Consider the following 18,428-nt stretch of genomic DNA (forward strand, 5'->3'; position numbering starts at 1 on the left):
ACAGGCTCATAAGCAATCTAGATACAAAGCTGTATTAATGACATTCATTTTCTTCTGCCACTGCTAAGAATGTTTAACATCCCATTTGCTTTTTTGGTACTCACAACACACTGAGCAAATGTGCATACAACTATTACAAAACAAGATCTCATTTGAGAGTGATCATGGCTGCCTCAGAGCACAACATTTTATTGATAAAGTTAGAATTACCCTGTCTTCCCCCCCAATATGTACCATTTTATGCAAAATTTCATCTATTATTTTAATCCTGTTTCATAAGGTCCTTTTCCCATTCTTCCCATTCAGCCTTTGTCTTTACTAACTCAAATAGCTTAATAGGAAGAGCAAACACTATCACCTGGATACTCACACCCTTTCCCAGGCCATTTATGATCATGTTAAACAACATAGACCCCAGCCTAAATCCTTACTGATACTGAAGATAGCACAACAATGTCCAGGATGAAACACAGTAATATTTTTTGTCAGTGATCAGTTAAGTATTTTCATTATATTAGGAGTGAATAATCCATCTTTGGGTTTAGCAAGCAGTAGCGAGGTCATAATGGCATTAGTTCAACAGCATCAATAATAACTCCAGCTTACATGTTCAGGGACTGACAAAATAAATACAATGTACACAAGAAAATAATCTCTGTAATTAAATCTAGTTCTAGAAGACAGGAGTTTTTTTCCAAGCTCAGCTTTTTTCTCTACATACTTTTTTATCTTGTAAATACAAGAACAACTACTGCATGCAGCTGTTTAGACAAAGCCCATTGTACTTCTGAAGCATTTTTTACTATTTAACACTGCCATGGCTCAATTGTCCTGGTTTTTGGCTCGGATAGAGTTAATTTTCACAAGAAGCTGGGAGGGGACACAGCCAGGATAGCTAACCCAAACTAGCCAAAGGGATATTTGATACTATATGACCTCATGCTCAGTATATATGGGGAGGACCTGGCCAGGGAGGAGGGATTGCTGCTTGGGGACGGGCTGGGCATTGGGTTCCAGGTGGTGAGCAAATTGCATTGTGTATCACCCACTTTGTATATTCTTTTATTAGGACTGGTTTTTTTTCCTCTTCCTTTGCTGTCCTATTAAACTGTCCTTATCCCAAACCAAGAGTTTTATCTTTTTCTTCAGATTGTCCTCCCCATCCCACCAGGGTGTCGGGAGGAGTGAGCGAGCGCCCGTGTGGTACGTAGTTGCCAACTGGGGCTAAACCACAGCATCGATTCATAATATTTTGGCTGCTGTCACTGAAGCAAATAATTTCAGAGTACAGTAAGTACAGGTATGTGAGCCTGGAGGAAGAAAAATGTCATTGTTTAATTAGCTGATGGAAAATGTTAGTGCAGCAAGAGAACAGCTTGCATACTGTGATGTCATGTACAAGGCGTCCTTTGCAATCCTGCTTTCCTGCTGCAGCGGCAGGAGTCCCACCGGCTCTAAAAGGGCCAGGATTTCGACTGCCTCCTCTACTGTCTATTTACACCTTTGTTGCTACAATTTCTGAGTTTGTATAAAACTGCTCTCTCTTTCCATCTTACTTCTTGAGTATTTCTTTAAATCTTATTTCATCTGTTCCAGTTTAACCTTTTGATATTTTGTTGAGCAGCAAGAATCAACAGGGTGGGTTTTTTTCTTACATGTATTAGGAAACAAAACTTTCTTACGTGTGTTTATGAAACATGACTTTCTCCAGAAGAAAATAAAATTTAAGCTAGCAACTAGTGACTAAAACTATATTAGGTTTACTTTCAGACTGCGTCAATGCTGATGGATATTTTCTTCACTCATTATTATGCCTTTCAGCTTTTCTCCTCCCTTTTTCACCTTTCACGAGATATCAGACCCTACGCTGGGTAGGGGAGGGAAATGCTATCCAGCAGTGTCAACATCTGTTTGTGCCTTTCTTCTTAGTCATCCTCTCTTGCCTATATAGCACTATAACATATATATCACTGCAGTGGTCACAGTACACATGCTTCTGGTACCACATAGTGAATGATACCAAGGAATTTATCAGAGTTTTAAAATAATCCTGGAAAGAAAAGAGAAGGGCAATTTTCAACCAGATTGTTCTTATGCTTGAGTTCATCTTCTAAACTTAGAAACTGCATAATCTCTGGTTTGTAAAACACTCTACAACATTACTGGATTATCTGGAATTTTATAATCTATATTTAGATTGAATAAATGTTCAGGAACAAGTGGCAATAGAGACAGAACTATGTAAGAGTGTTCCTATACCAAAAAGTATTTTCCACTACTGGGACACCTGAATAATATTTGTTTATTTTTATGTAATATTCTTTCCTCAGTTTTAGTCTTGTCACATTCCACTTTTCTTCTTAGATAACACATTTTTTGACTTCCATTCGTGTTGGGTTTTTTGCAGGTTTTTTTCCAGGTGGAAAAAATGTGATCTAAACTCTTTTTACATATATATATATATATATATATATCTCTCAAATACAAGGATCATTTATGAAAGCAGTTCCTTTCATTAGGCTTCCACCAACGTACCTGGAAAATGTAAGCAAGCTTTTGGGTACACAAGGCATACTTCAAATCACAACAGAAGCTGCAGAGTTCAAACTTAACTATCTTAGGTTCCTTGCTCAGAATTTAATTGGATATGTAACAGACCCTCTGTAAGGAGTAAAGTGATCGTAGCTTTTGCAGCAGAGTGGATGTCAGGTACTGGGAGACAGAAAGAAGAATTAGAGGATGGTTATCTCTAAAGGGAGAAGAACGACAGGTCATTTACAGTCTGTGGGACATGGAGGTGGATGAGAGAGAGGGAAATGGTACGTGCCATAAACCCAATACCTGCTCCAAGTCCATTGCTTTCCATATCAGATAAAGTTACAAATTGCAGTTTGATATACGTACTTCAGAAGCACAGAGGGTTTCGCACCTTAGAATTTATGCTGTAAAAAGAGTCTCAGGCCCTGACTCACAAACCATGCTAGATGTAACTGCAGCACCTGACAAGACTGCTAGTCCTAATCATCTTCATTTCTGCTTGTAACTTACTTACATACAAGGATATTAAATGCAGTGGCTGAAAAGGAGTAATCTAACTCTTTATCTTGTCCTATAGGTTGGTGCTGGGCACTTAATTGGAATTTTTTATTTCTTTTTTTGAAAAGCATGCTTAATAAATAATTGATTTATTCTTGCTGGGAAAATGTTTGTTTCAGGAAATTTGGCATTTTATCTGAAAAAAAAAGAATTTAAGTTTGAATTTTGTTAATGCATTTTATTTTAGACTCATACATTATTTTTGAATTTCAGTGGTGATTTTTCATGCTATTTTTTCATAAAATGTAAATAATTATGTGTATTTTATTAAAGCAATGAATTTAAATCATGCAAATATTCACACTTTAACATCTATTTTTTAAATTTTAAGTGGAATTATGAAGTAAAATTTATAAATTTAAATTTCTGAAGCTTGCTGTTCTAATTTTTTTTTTGCAAATAGTGTTTTTATACCAAGACAGCATCTCCTGAATTGAGCAAAAGAAACAAAAAAGTCCACATTTTGAAAAAAACAGCCTCTCATACATATGAAATCCTGAGCTTTAAACTAGTCTTTTATCATCTAGCATTTATTTCACTAATATTTCTATAATTTGAATTTTCCAATTCAGAATTTGTATTTTTGTAGTATGTTTTGTATTATGCTATCCTCTTGTTTTTTAACACCTCACACATTGCAGCGATCATGAATTTTATTCCATTTCTGAATCTCCTTGTTACTTTGGTTTACACATTATTATCCAGGTACAGGAATGTCCAGATACAGGAAAGTATTTAACTTTTCTGTATTTTGCTGTTTGGCTAATTCTATTTAATTTCTTGCTTGGCATTCTGATGTTCTTCCACAAAGGAGAACTCATGATCTCAACTAGTTTCTCCTTCACAGAATCATAAAAAGGTTTGGCTTGGAAGGGACCTTAAAGATCATCTAGTTCCAACATCCCTCCCACAGGTAGGGTTGCCTTTCACTAGATCAGGTTGCCCAAAGCCTCATCCAACCCGGCCTTGAACACTTCCAGGGATGGGGCATCCACAGCCTCTCGGGGCAACCTGTTCCAGTGCCTCACCACTCTCACAGTAAAGAATTTCTTTCTAACATCTAATCTAAATCCACCCTCCTTCAGTTTAAACCCATTACCCCTTGTCCTGTCACTACAGGCCCTGATAAAGAATTCCTCTCCAGCTTTCCTGTAGGTTATAAGGTCTCCCAGAGCCTTCTCTTCTCCAGGCTGAACTATCCCAACTCTCTCAGCCTGTCCTCATAGGAGAGGTGCTCCAGCCCTCTCATCATCTTTGTGGCCTTTCTCTGGACCTGCTCGAGCAGGTCCATGTCTTTCTTATGCTAGGTGTCCCAGAGCTGGATGCAGTACTCCAGGTGGAGTACTCTCTCTCATGAGAGCAGAGTAGATGGGCAGAATCACCTCCCTTGACCTGCTGGCCATGCTTCTTTTGATGCAGCCCAGGATATGGTTGGCTTTCTGGGCTGCAAGAGCACATTGCCAGCTCATATCCAGTTTTGCATCCACCAGTACCTCCAAGTCCTTCTCTGCAGGGCTGCTCTCAATCCACTCATTGTCCACCCTGTATTCATATTTGGGATGGCTCTGACCCAGGTACAGGACCTTGCACTTGGCCTTGTTGAACTTCAGTTCACTTGTAATTGATGATCTAATGTTTCACTAGTTCTAAATTCAGTTTTGAGTTGCTGACATATTTAATACATGCTTGTGTCTGATCTGAGTATTGGAAACACTATGTCCACGGATGCCGGGTCAGTCAGCAATTCTCAGCCAAACTACAGATTTATATTAAACAAATTTTAAATTTTCAGTTTCACTTGGATTAAAAGAGAGACTATGCTTTGGTTTGTCTATCCCCCCAAACCCCCCAAAATATTTTGTAAATCTTTTTAAACTATCCTTTCACATATTTCCTGGTTCAAATTATATTCCTGTCCAGATGAAGCCGTTTATACAAAAAACATTTCAAATAAAAAAACAATAGATAGAAAGGATTTCCTTAGCAGTTTGATTTCTACAACATTATTTGTATTTCTCCATCTGTGTTGACAACATAAACTTCAGGCACATGCTAGCACCATTAGTACCATCTGCTCAGCTGTGTTCAGAGGTCTTGTGAGAGCTGGTGACTAACAGGACCATCTCCACAGGCTTTCGGTCTCCTAGACTGAATTCTCAGCCAATGCAGCCTGCTGAGTTTTAGAGTTTTAACTGTTTCTATTTGTGACCTCCTTAGCAATCCACAACAACGATCACAACCTTTAACATCCCCTGAAATATGGGTTACAGCTCAAAAAGTTGATTCATCCTTTTTATTTTGATCTCTCTTAGTCCTGAACTGACTCTTTCTCCCCTCTCATGCAATTAATTAAAACATAGTTCTCATCTAGGGAGCTAGCGAGTGCTGGGAGTTTTTCAAGAATGCTTTCCTGGAAGCACAAAACCAGTTCATCCCCTTTAAAGGAAAGGGAAGTAGATGGAGACAGAGACCTCCTTGGCTCAACTGTGAGCTTCTGAGTCTGCTCAAAACCAAAAGGAAAGCGTACCAGAGATGGAAAAGCAGACAAATACCCGTTGAGAACTATAAGGGCATTGCCACGGCATGAAGAGATGCAGTTAGAAAAGCAAAAGCTCAACTCGAATTGAAATTGGCCAGGGATGTCAAATCTAGAAAAAAGGATTCTTCAGGTATGTAAACCACAAGCAGAAGGAAAAGGATAATATTGGCCCACTTCTAAACAGGAGCGGGGAATTATTCACCAATGATGCTGAAAAGGAAGACGTTCTCAACACTTTCTCCACTTCTGTGTTTACCAGCGCTGTTGGGCCCCAGGCCTTGGGAACAAAAATCCAGGTTGATGCAAACACAGACCTGCTGTCAGCGAAGGAAGAGTTGGTATGCAAACTATCACAGGAGCTTGATCCCTACAAATCAATGGGCCCTGACAATATCCACCTGAGGATGTTAAGAGACCTGGCTGATGTCATTGTGAGGACACTCTCCATAATCTTTGCGAAGTCATGGAGATCGGGGGATGTTCCAGAAGGCTGGAAGAAGGCTAATGTCACCCCCATCTACAAGAACCGCTTAAAGGAGGATCCAGGAAATTATAGGCCCATCAGTCTTACTTCAGTCCCTGGAAAGTTATGGAACGAATCCTCTTAGAGGCTATCACAAGTCAAATGAAGCACGTGATTGGGAAAAGCCAGCACAGATTCACCAAGGGCTAACCGTACTTGACAAACCTGATCACTTTCTATGATAAAGTAACCTGCTTGGTTGATGTGGACATTGTCTGCCTGGATTTCTCCAACGCTTTTGATACTGTTCCCCACAGCCTCCTCCTAGACAAACTGATGTGTTATGGTCTAGATAAGTGGTCCATGCGGTGGGTGGGGAATTGGTTGGCAGGCCACACCCAGAGGGTAGTGGTAAATAGCTCTTTTTTGAACTTGCAACATGTCACAAGCTGGTTCCCCAGGGATCAATACTTGGCCCAACATAGATTAATATCTTCATAAGTGATCTGGATGATAGGATCAAGTGCACCCTGATGAAGTTTGCAGATGATACCAAACTGAGAAAGGAAGCAGACACTTTGGAAGGGAGAGCCACCCTGCAGGAAGACCTGGATAGGCTGGAAGAGTGGGGTAACAAGAACCTTATGAAGTTCAGCAAGGACAAGTGTAAGGTCTTGCACCTGGGAAAACATAATCCAGGAGTGGGATCCACCTGGCTGGAGAGAACTCTGTGGAGAGGGACCTAGGCGTCCTGGTCAACAACAAGCTCAATATGAGTGAACAGTGTGCTCCCATGGCAAAGAAAGCCAACAGGATGCTGAGTTGTATCAACAACGCCATCACCAGCAGAGATAAAGAAGTCATTATCCCACTCAGCACTTGTCAGGTCACACCTGGAATACTGTGTTCAGTTTTGGTCCCTACTATACAAAAGAGATGTGGACAGGCTGGAGAGGGTCCAGAGGAGGGGCACCAGGACCATCAAAGGACTGGGAAGGCTGCCAACTGAGGAAAGGCTGAGAGAATTGGGTTTGTTGAGCCTTGAGAAAAGAAGGCTTCAGGGTGGCTACAAAGCAGATGGAGACTCCCTTTTTACAGGAAGTCACACGGAAAAGATGACGAGTAACAGGTACAAGTTACTCCTGGAGAGATTCCAATTGGACACAAGAGGAAAATTTTTCACAATGAGAACCATCAGCCATTGGAATAATCTCCCCAGGGAAGTGGTGGATTCCCCAACATTGGACACTTCTAAGATTTGGCTGGATGGGGTGCTAGGCCATCTTGTCTAGGCGGTGCTTTTGTCTAGACGGAGCTTTTGCCAAGAAAGTTTGGACCAGATGATCCTTGAGGCCCCTTCCAACCTGGTATTCTATGATTTCTATCATCTTTGTTTCATCTCCAAATACCTCATATAATTTTCATTAACGCAAGGACCACGGGCAAAAGGTGTTGCTACTATCAGGTTTTTGCTTCTAATTTTCCCACTCTGAGCTCCCTAAGTAAATCAATAAATAAGTGAAGCCACTAGATCAATGAGAAATGTTTTAAGTTGCTCGTCTCTACTACACGTGACAATAAAACTAGGTCTTTATACATCTTGTAAAAAGACAAGCTTGCAAAAGTAAACATCAAATGCAAGTCCGACTTGCTTATGGGAGTTTTGCATTTCCATGGTTCCACTTCCTTCTCACACTTTCACGTGCAGCTGTCAAAATTACTTTGTGTCTCACATACTTTATGCAATATACAGGATGCAAAGCTTTTAAAGTCATCACTTTTTTCACCAGCCAGACATAAGTGAGAGAGACAAAGGTCTCAGCTCAACACAGCAGGATAAGAAGGCCGGACTTCTGCCCTCATTCTGATTCTTCTTACACTTTTTTTACTGTTTCATTTCTCCTCATCAATTTTCTTATCTGTAATAAATTGTGACAATGCTTTTAGTTGAAAATGTGCATGGTATAAACTCAGTCAGTCAGTTTAGTAAGCCAGGCTAACATGATCATGCCTGATCATGCTTTAAATTATCATCTAAGGACCACTAAGGCCTAACAAGAATTTCACTGTGATGTCTGCAGACAGAGGTGTGTATATGAATTCCTGTGGGTTAAAGATGTACCGAACAAGCTCATTCTTATAAATACTATTTGGAAGAGCTTTCATATTAAAATCATCCAGAAATGAGTAACTGTGATGTCCTGCGTCATGGGAGTCAATTAACACATTACTAGCAGCAGTCCCTGAAACAACTCTCATCTCCTTGAAGATGGCACTGTGCAAACGTCTAATGGAAATGATATACAGGTTTCCTCTAGTATTGTCACTTCAGTTGTGGGCATAGAATCTGATAAGCTATGAAAAAATGCTTATGACAGCTTTAAATGAAATATTATTGTCACCCTTTTAGCAGAAATCTAGCAGAAATATATTGTTTTAAAAAAATCAGATTAATCAGGGTACAGTTATGAACAGAGATTTAATCTTCTTTTTCCCCTTCAAAGTGAAGTAGCTTTCAAATTCACCTCATGTATTTCTTTTCCTTTAATTTTATTTTTTCTTTCAAGTTAACTCAGTGCTTTTGAATCACAGAATCACAGAATTGTAGGGGTTGGAATAACACCAAACTGATAGCCACAGCACTGTAAATTTGTTTGTCTGAGAACAGATTCTGCACAGGCAGCGCAAAATTTCCTTCACCGACTGACCTGTCATCCAGACACTCCCTCGAGAGGGAAAATAACTGTAAAATGTGAGTGTGCATTCAGAAAGAGGTGTTGATTTAAGCCTGATGGAAGATGGTCAACATTAATTTAATTATATTAAAAACTATCCACTATAAAATGCATAAATGAGTTCTATGCTCATATTTCAGATGCAGAGGATAAATTATTAGGTTTCAGAAAAGCACTCGTTCTGGTCACAGATACAGAGCTCTGCTTCCTCCAAATCAGCACTGTTTCTGCTTTGATACATGGGGAAAACCCTGAAGATGATGAGGCTTTCTCAAGACTGAGTCAGATGAAAAATACCATACTGTTACGTGCACCCTGTACTGCCATAGGGCAGTTGTGAGTATTATATTTTTCAGCTGGTGGGTATCATAACAAAAAATATCTGTAGTAGTTTGTATGTGAGCATGTATAATGTAACAGAGGTTTAAAGAACAAAATGTTCCAAAACATATAGGTTATTTATTAGTAAGATAATATCTGGCAAACTGAGAATATTTAGTTTTTACACAGTGGAAAACAGAAGAGAAATGGCCTTTACCTCAAAGAGGACTTTGCGATGTTTTTCTATGCTATGTGCAGTGCACGTTGCCAAATGCCTGTCTCTGCAAGCTTGAGGACAGCCAGCAAGACAGCTCCTTGCTAAGAGCAATGGTGCAGATGTACAACACAAGAAAGACGTAATGCATTTACACACTAGGAACGCAAAGGCACACATACATAAATGGAAGTATGCTACATGTATAACAAATAAAACTTTTATTAGTATTATCTTGATAATGAAGAACCTATACTGTTCTCGTCTATTTTGTTCTCTTGAACTTTCATTTTATTATGCTGCCTCTGCATGTCACTATTGAAACACAACAATAAAGAAAGGTTACAGCAAGATTTGTAAGTTCTGATGGGGTTGCACGCCCTTAAGCTACCCCTGCATAAAGGCAATTAAAACTGCTACCTTGTTAATGGTTCTAAACTGTGTTGGGATGTGGCCATGCTTGAAAATCTGCTACTCCGATGGTTTCTGTCACCATTCAGTGAGGACTGAGCTTTGGCACAAAAAAAGAATCATGAACTTTTTTATCTTAATTCATATATATGCTGTTTTGCCCGGCCTTCTGGAGCTTCACAGGACCAGGAAAACACATAAAGCACAGCAAAGTAAGTATATACGCAAGCCTTATTTTACAGCAAGCCTTCCAGCATCCTTTCAATTTTTGTGGGTCACATGGCAACACTATATATCAATTTTGCTTTCTAGCCTGGGTCTTCTTACATGGATGTCTACTAAAGGGGGCTATCTTTTGTTTGAAATCTGATGGATTTTTACGGATCTTCCATATTATACAAGCAGAGGATTTCCAAATTTTTATTTAATATTCGGGTTAAATGATTTAATGTGTCAACATGAAGCACTATTTCAAGATCTCTAACTGTGAATTAGACTAATCCCCATCAGTTTCTAAGCTATATTTTGATTTGCAACCTGACACTTCTTGAGATAGTCTTCTAAAAACAGACATAAAAGGAATTAAGTGCATTGGTCAATAAGAGCTGACATTATTGCTGTAAATCTGTGTTCTCTTACAGGTGGCTTCCAAAATTAACTACACACCCATAACTGTTTAGTGAAATTGCCAGCTGATTTAATAGACACATTAAACTCCTATTTATAAATTACTGTGACATTATTAGTGTAGCAGTTATAATATAAACACCAATGCACATGTCACTATATTGTGTCTGGCTATCATGGCTGGAAGAAGAAGATAAAAACCCTATGATTTCAGGTCACGTGAAATATCCTGCACTTTACCATATCTCCAGAGACCCAGCCCCCTGAGCTGGAAGACAGGGATGGGGAGAAGAATGAAGGCCCCATAATCCAAGGGGAAATGGTTAGAGACCTCCTACACCACTTAGAAACACATGAGTACTCAGGGAGCTTGTGGAAGTGCTCACAAAGCCACTTTCCATCATTTATCAGCAGTCCTGCCTAATCAGGGAGATCCCAGGGCTCAGTATTGAGGCCAGTTCTCTTTAATACCTTTATCAATGATCTGGACCCTCAGTAAGTTTGCAGATGACACCAAGCTGGGTGGGAGCGTTGATCTGCTGGAGGGATGAAAGACTCTACAGAGGGATCTAGACAGGATGGATCAATGGGCCAAGGCCAACTGTATAAGGTTCAAGAAGGCTCAGTGCTGGGTCCTGCACTTGGGTCACAACCACCCCATGCAATGCTACAGGCTTGGGGAAGAGTGGCTGGAAAGCTGCCTGGTAGAAAAGGACCTGGGGGTGTTGGCCAACAGCTGGCTGAATATGAGCCAGCAGTGTGCCCAGGTGGCCAAGAAGGCCAACAGCATCCTGGCTTGTACTGTGTGGCCAGCAGGACCAGAGAAGTGATCGTCCCCCTGTACTCGGCACTGGTGAGTCCGCACCTCAAGTGCTGCATTCAGTTTTGGGCCCCTCACTATAAGAAGGACATTGAGGTGCTGAAGTGTGTCCAAAGAAGGGCAACAAAGATGGTGAAGGTCTTATGAGGAGTGGCTGAGGGAACTGGGATTGTTTAGTCTGAAGAAAAGGAGGCTGAGGGGAGACCTTATTGCTCTCTACAACCACCTGAAAGGAGGTTGTAGCCAGGTGGGTGTTGGTCTCTTCTCCCAAGTAACCAGTGATAGAACAAGAGGAAATGGCCTCAAGTTGTACCAGGGGAGGTTTACATTGGATATTAGGGAAAAATTCTTCACTGAAAGGGTTATCAAGAACTGGAATGTGCTGCCCATGGAAGTGGTTGAGTCACCATCCCTGGAGGTATTTAAAAGATGTGTAGATGTGGTGCTTAGGGACATGGTTTAGTGGTGGACTTGGCAGTGCTAGGTTAACGGTTGGACTTGCTGATCTTAAAGGTCTTTTCCAACCAAAACGATTCTATGATTCTATGATTCTATGAAAATATAGCACAAGAATATTCTAAAGATAATTACTTTGAAAAGATATTCTTTTGGAATAAAGCTAAATTATCGTAAATATAAACCAAATTTATTTCTGCAATCAATCAAGAACTCAATTGCATTTTGTACCTTAAAAATTTTCTGTGATTTTTAAAGTTACATAAGATCTAAAGATATCGATTAGCCACTCTTGAGTGTATTTCAGTATGTTAATAACAGTCTGAATATATATTAAGCATGGCTTTCACTATCTGGATTTCAAAGCACAATTTCTCTAAAGAACTTCTCCCATTCAGTGCTCTACTTTCTTTGAGAGCTTTGTGGAAAATAAGGGAAAACACTAACATTTACATCTTGGGGGTTTTTGTTTGTTTGCTTGTTTGTTTTAAGAGATCAGGCAAAGAAGACTTGTCCAAAAACTGGCAGGTTCTTTTTTCAGGTATATTGAAGCAAGTAGTTAAATATAGATAAAATGTTGTAATAAACATCAAAAGGATGCTAACCAGGTAATAAATATTGTTAAAAAAAAATTATCATCTGGAATGAATTGCATTATTCTGGAAACAGATTTTTTGACTTAATGTTACTGATGTACTAATTCAGCATCCTAATTTATTTTGTGTTTCACCACCAAGATCTTTCCATACTTTATTTATTAGGTAACAGTGGTATATGATATCCTGTCACGAAACAGCACTATTGCATGTACTACACTGCAATTAGATCTTTCCTCATTTTTGAAAAGTGTCTTTTCCACAACTTGTAACAGTTCAAAAAAGCCCTAAGAGTTAAAAACATGCCAGGTAAATCTGTGATGTGATAGGTGTTATTCTGAATGAAAATATCCCATTAGTTCTGAAATTACTTATAAGCTCATATTCAAATGAATCGAGTATAGTCAATTTTGTGCAAATTAATATTATTTTGGCAGCTTAGAACTGACCCTAAATGACTACCCAGAGTATCTTACATAAAGGAATAAAGACTAATGATTTACAGTGGTGCAGCAATAACATCTCTGTCTTCTGAGGCAAAAAGCACAGCAATCACGTTGCCTGCACTACAGCATCGAATGTGATTAGAGTCCTCGTTTGCATCTTTAGCGGGTGGCCAGAACAAAGATATGTGTTAGAGAAAGTGTAATTTGCATGAAATGGGTGTCACAAAGATGCAACTTTTCATTATGTGATCCCCCTCTCTTCAGACTGTAAAGGAAACTCATTGCATCATATTTATGATATAAACATACTGCTTTGTAAATTGTTTTGACTAATATGTTTTAGTACTTAACACTAACGTCTACATGTGTAATATCTGAGTACATTTTTGGCTGGTTTGTCAAATCAACTAGTGAACCACATGTAGTCTTCTGCTGTTTTATTTATACATTCTCTACTTAGAATAGTTTCCTGGAAGGGTAGGAGGGAAAATTAATTTTCTGTGAATTTTATTCATATTTAGAAAAAAAAACCCACATTCCCAGTTTTTACATTAAAAAAAGTTAAAATATGGTGTTGAAGTAAAAACTGAAGCATGATGCCTCATTTTTATGGTAGGCAAAATTGAATCTCACTGTCTAGGGAAGTGGCATTTGGGGACCCAGGAAATTAATCTCTGACCTCTTATTTTCATTGAATAAGGACCTTTCCTTCAACTGAAAATTATACATAGCATCCAATTATATACTGTGCTACTATTTTTTTCAGGGCTCGCTTTCACCTTTCCTTTCTGAAAACTCTATTATCCAAGTTCACCCCCCACATCCCTTAGAACAGTTGGCTATCAAATTACTCGTGCCCTATTATAGAAATAGTGGTCATATAATGAGAGAGAGAATTGCATAAATTCTCTGCACGTGTGAGTGTGCATGTCTGCACCTAGAGTATAAAACCTATAATGCAAGAGTTTGAATTATGAAGCAATAAAACATATTAGAAATACTTGAAAACAATCTGAACCATCAGAAATAAAAGCAAATGATACTGAGGCATAAGATAACAGAGCAAAAAGCAGGTATCTTCATTAGCTGAAAACTGACTTGGAGTAACCATACCGATCACAGAAATGACTCTGCATTCTGGGCTAGAGATTTCTGGCTTAAATCTTATCTCTGAGATCAGTCTGACATTCATTGCTAAAAATCAAGTATGCTATTACAGTAGACTCGATTAAAGTTAGTTGTGCACCACAAACTTATCTCAGAACTCCCTTTTTTTTTTGTTTTTTTTTTTTTTGTTTGTTTTATTCCAAAACCAAGTATAAGGAAATAAGACAAACATACAATGGTGGAAAGTAAATGTTATAAAACTGTGCACTAAAAATAATAATAGCCTCTATAGTGGCTATATGAGAAGCTGAACGGTGAAGGGGATGAGCAGAGGGAACTACTGTCAGTTGAAGAAGATATGCCCCACCAGAAACAGGTACTCATTTATAACACATTTTACTATTTGTCTGTGTCATTTCAACTTTTAAAGAAAGAGTAAAAAATTACCTTTCCCACATACTGAGGTTCGGAGCCCATGTACTCCTCCAGCACAAAAAATTGATTCCAGACCCAGCCTCGTTTGACTCGCTGGGCAGATGACCTCCTCCCTGGCACTGGGACAACATTTTCTCTTGGCTCTGCTTCTAAAGTCTGTTGTGGTTGTGGATGCAGTGGCGTTAGGAGACCTCCATCAAACAGGACCCACAGAAGCAGGGATAAGCAGTTCCTTGTAAGCATTGGCAACGGCTTCCCTACAGCAAGTAATAAAAACTCCAGCACTTAATGCAGAGCAGAGGAATCCAGGTTTGAGGTGTCTGTGGCCTCCACCACTTAGCTTCTGATTTTATTGCGGAAATGCTAATGCAGGCATTAATCCTTCTGATGACAAGGTTTTTGCCGCATTAAATTCCATCTAAAGGGACCTATAAAAGAGATTTACATGGCAACATCAAATTACATAAAATTACATTGAAACGTTCATCAAAATTCTCACACCTAGTTAGTTTCTACAGACAGAGAAAAAGATTAGGAATCACAGTTTTAAAAGGGATTGCTATTTTGATTGTAGCGCTGAGCTGCTCTAGAGCATTGTAAAGTTATTAACAGGAATAGCTCATTCTTGCTCTGCTTAGCATTACCTTTGTGTCTGTCTGAAGACAGGCCCGTAGCTTTTGCTTTATCACCCAGTTATCAGACAAAGCTGTTACCCATCAGTGATGTAAAAAATAATTTACTCTGGTTTTATACAGAAAGTATTGGGGAAGAAGGGACCCACTCTTCCATCCTACTGTCCAGAGCAGGAATGCTTAGCTGCTTGTCCCTGCCAGAAAAGCGTCTTGGAAGCATCCCCTTCTGTCTGTGGGTGGACTTGGACAAAGTTTATAGTGAATCTTGGACTCTGGAGGATAGATTTGTATGAATTCTATGGGAAATAAAAAATGGGAAATAGTGCCCATACAGGTAAATGCCATAAAGCTGCCAACACACAATATGAAGTCAATGAGTGGCATTCTCTTCCCATGACAAGCCTTGTATCAAAATGATAGCTGTGTTCTTCAGGACTACTGTAAAGTACATTAAAAAATGCACTCCTGATATATGGAGAAAATGGTAGAACTGCAGTCAGCGTAGAAAATGAAACAACACAGAAGCCACTAAGATAAGACAGTGATACTTATTTATACTGACAAATGCCAGATACACAGATTAAAAATAAATCAGTGCTAACTAACTACAGGTCTGAGACGGAACTATCACGTCAAGGTGACAATTAAAACTGTGGTGATCCCTGTAGCAGCCAAATGCCATCAGCAAAGAAGAAAAAACCCCCAAACCCTAAAGGAATTGTTATGCTCTCACATTGCTCTGTTTATACCAGCACAGACCATTTTAACAGAAAGACAGATAGGAAAATATACTGTGTTTTCTAGCCACAGTATAATTAAGAGAGGTGCTTTCTTTTTGTATTTATGAAATGTTCTGATTCATTGCCTACAATTAATAAAATGACAGTGCTAAAAGATGTAAATATTTAAATATTAGGGATGTAAATGTTTAAATATTATGGAATATGAAACAAGTTCAATAAAATGTAGCTCTAGCTGTCATGTGCAACTTTGCGCCAAATTCAGCAGCAATATAAACTGGTGAAAATGAGCACCCACGCTATCTGAACATGCTGTGACCCAGCCTCCAATAAAGACACCACGAAGACTGCTAAATCTACAGAATCCATGCTGAAATAAATGCGGCTATTCTAGAATTAGGCGATAAACAATAACACATTTACATTCATTTTCAGGTGGGCAGCAGTAAGTACTGAGGCAACATGAAGACTTTCGTGTTTATTTTTCCCCACTCTTCCAAGCTATTGATCTTTCTTTTAATAGAGAAAATGGCTTAATGGCTTTCATGAAGCTATCCTTGCCTATGCTGTCCCTGATGTCGGTGTTAAAACTGAACCCTCACACTTTCATAAGGCCCAGGACATCTGTTTAACAAATACACTTTCTCTTCCATGGTTCTTCAATAGGGGTGGATGACTGGCAGGCTGCCTCTTGCACTAACTTGAATAGAAGGGGATCGAAGTTGTTTTCTGACAACTAAGATTTCCATAAACCACGGTTCTATACTAACACATTTTAAATCCCACTGTGGATTCAAGATTTAAGAATGAATTAATAACCTTGTCTCATTAAGACCTACAATCTAGGTATGAAGCGCCAGCCTCCTCTACGGTCTGCTGGTTGTCAGGTACAAGAAACACTGTTTGTAGGATTTAGGATGGATGCATTTACATAAAAAAAAAAAAAACCAACCCAAAATACAATTTATATCACTATGGAATTCAGCACTTTGTTAGGGCCATATTGTGTCATTGATTTTTAAGTAGAAGTTTCTGCTAAATCAATAAAGAGTTCTGCTTAAAAATCAATGACATAATATGGACCTCAGAGAAGAAACAGTAAAGTACCTAACCATATATATTTTTCATTTTCAAACACTGCCAAAGGTTATATTTTCCTTATGAATAATATTATTACTATCCATAACAATAAATAACATAGAAATTCTTATTTGTTAGGTACATGATGAAGTATCTAAATACAAAGGATTTATAACTGGGAGCCTGGAATACCTATCAAATTTTGAAGAAAAAAACCCCAAAACAACACCCTAGAAAAATAACTGCACTTCCTATTCTAAATTGAGGGCAAGATTTTCTGTTCTGATTAGAAAGGCTATCTTTTAGTTTTTAATAAGAAAGAAAGTAAAAAAATTGGTGAAATGGTATCTAGTTTAAATGAGTGTTTTAATTCTACCTTCAGAAAGGATTAAAAATGAGGGAAGTACTCCTACCGGCTCATGAACCTTTAAATAAAAAAAGCTTTTCTAAGGGTTTTTTTTTTTTCTCTCAAGACATTTCATTTTTTTTTCATCTAGAACAAAATATTCTGAGGTACAATGGGTACAAACTTCCCACTTGCATTACCATTTGTATTCTATGGATTTTATTCCAGCAAAGAAACTTTAAGACAGGACCCTATCACACCAGAGAACTGCATTCAACATATTTCTTACGTATTTCTATTAGCAGCTTTTTTATTTAATGGTTCACATGACTTGGTGTGCTTCTCTCTTCAATGCATTCAACGGTATATAACATCAGGTTCAGACTGTGTTCATCCATAATTCAGTTCCAAGATTTCCAAACTCCTGTGCCTCTCCTGATTCATGGTTGCAGGGTGCATGCCTAGTTTTTATGGCAAAATCATAGTAACAATGAAACATAGCAAAAAAAATAAAACCAAAGAACTCAAAGTATCCTTTTGAATTGCCCAGCCATAGATGGGAGCTGGAAATAAACAACATAAAAAAGTGGTGGGGTAGGCTGCACTGCTTCACAAACCCCAAAATCACGCTGTATTCAATTTAACTGCTATACCACTGCTCTTTGCTGAGGAGGCTCTGTACATTACAGTTCTCCCAGCAGAGCTCTGCCTCCGGCCATGTCTGTCAGTCAGGGAGCTTTTAAAATGTTATACGGCACCAAAAGTAATGCAAAGAGATTGAAGGACTTCAATGAAAGGAGAACAATTCCCCCTTGGCTGGAAGGTTAGTAACCAAGTGCAAAACACAGAGCACTTTAACCCCTTCTCTGTCGGTCTCCCAGACTGCCTTCCAGAACGCGTGCTGCAGAGTCAGGAAAGAGCAACGCCAGTGCTTGCTTCCTTCCCTACAGCTTCAAAAAGCTGATGAATGGGAGGGTCAGAGAAAAATGGGAGGCTAATAGGTGGTGCAGTACAGGACTGCAGCACAGATGCCCTCGTCAGCCGCAAAAGAGTTCACCATGAAGAATTTTCTTTCTCTTTTTTTTTTCTTTTTTTTTAAATTTATAGCTCAGCAGTTAGAGGGCAAATAATTAAGAATCCAGTACTTGGGCACTCGAGAGAACCACTCCAGCTTGCTGCTGGGTAACCCTCGAGCAGTAGGAAACTGAGGCAAAGGGTCTCCCCCTGCCGCCTCTTCTTCCCCAGTATTTCATTGCTGGCTTTGGAGGAAGCCTGGTGGAAGTGGCCTGGCAGAATATATTTAATAACACAGCTGGAACTTGCACAGCAATTCAAAGGCTAAGGCTGATATTTATTTTAGTCTG

The 18,428-nt window shown here is 39.0% G+C and overlaps 1 protein-coding gene and 1 long non-coding RNA gene across 2 annotated transcripts in view; both read right to left on the reverse strand.

Moving 5' to 3' along the window:
* The window catches only part of CDH12 (cadherin 12), a 162,259-nt gene extending 147,672 nt beyond the window's left edge, over positions 1-14,587 (reverse strand). Inside the window, exon 1 of the mRNA XM_054817707.1 lies at positions 14,279-14,587. Within this exon, the coding sequence (XP_054673682.1) occupies positions 14,279-14,509 (231 nt within the window). The 5' untranslated portion in view covers positions 14,510-14,587. The remainder of the gene's footprint in view (positions 1-14,278) is intronic.
* Positions 14,588-14,591: 4 nt separating this feature from the next.
* LOC129203340 (uncharacterized) overlaps positions 14,592-18,428 on the reverse strand; it is a 429,251-nt gene continuing 425,414 nt past the window's right edge. Inside the window, exon 4 of the long non-coding RNA XR_008575985.1 lies at positions 14,592-14,694. This is a non-coding gene — a long non-coding RNA (uncharacterized LOC129203340). The remainder of the gene's footprint in view (positions 14,695-18,428) is intronic.

Source organism: Grus americana, chromosome 2 (assembly GCF_028858705.1).
Source record: "Grus americana isolate bGruAme1 chromosome 2, bGruAme1.mat, whole genome shotgun sequence".
Lineage (NCBI taxonomy): Eukaryota > Metazoa > Chordata > Aves > Gruiformes > Gruidae > Grus > Grus americana.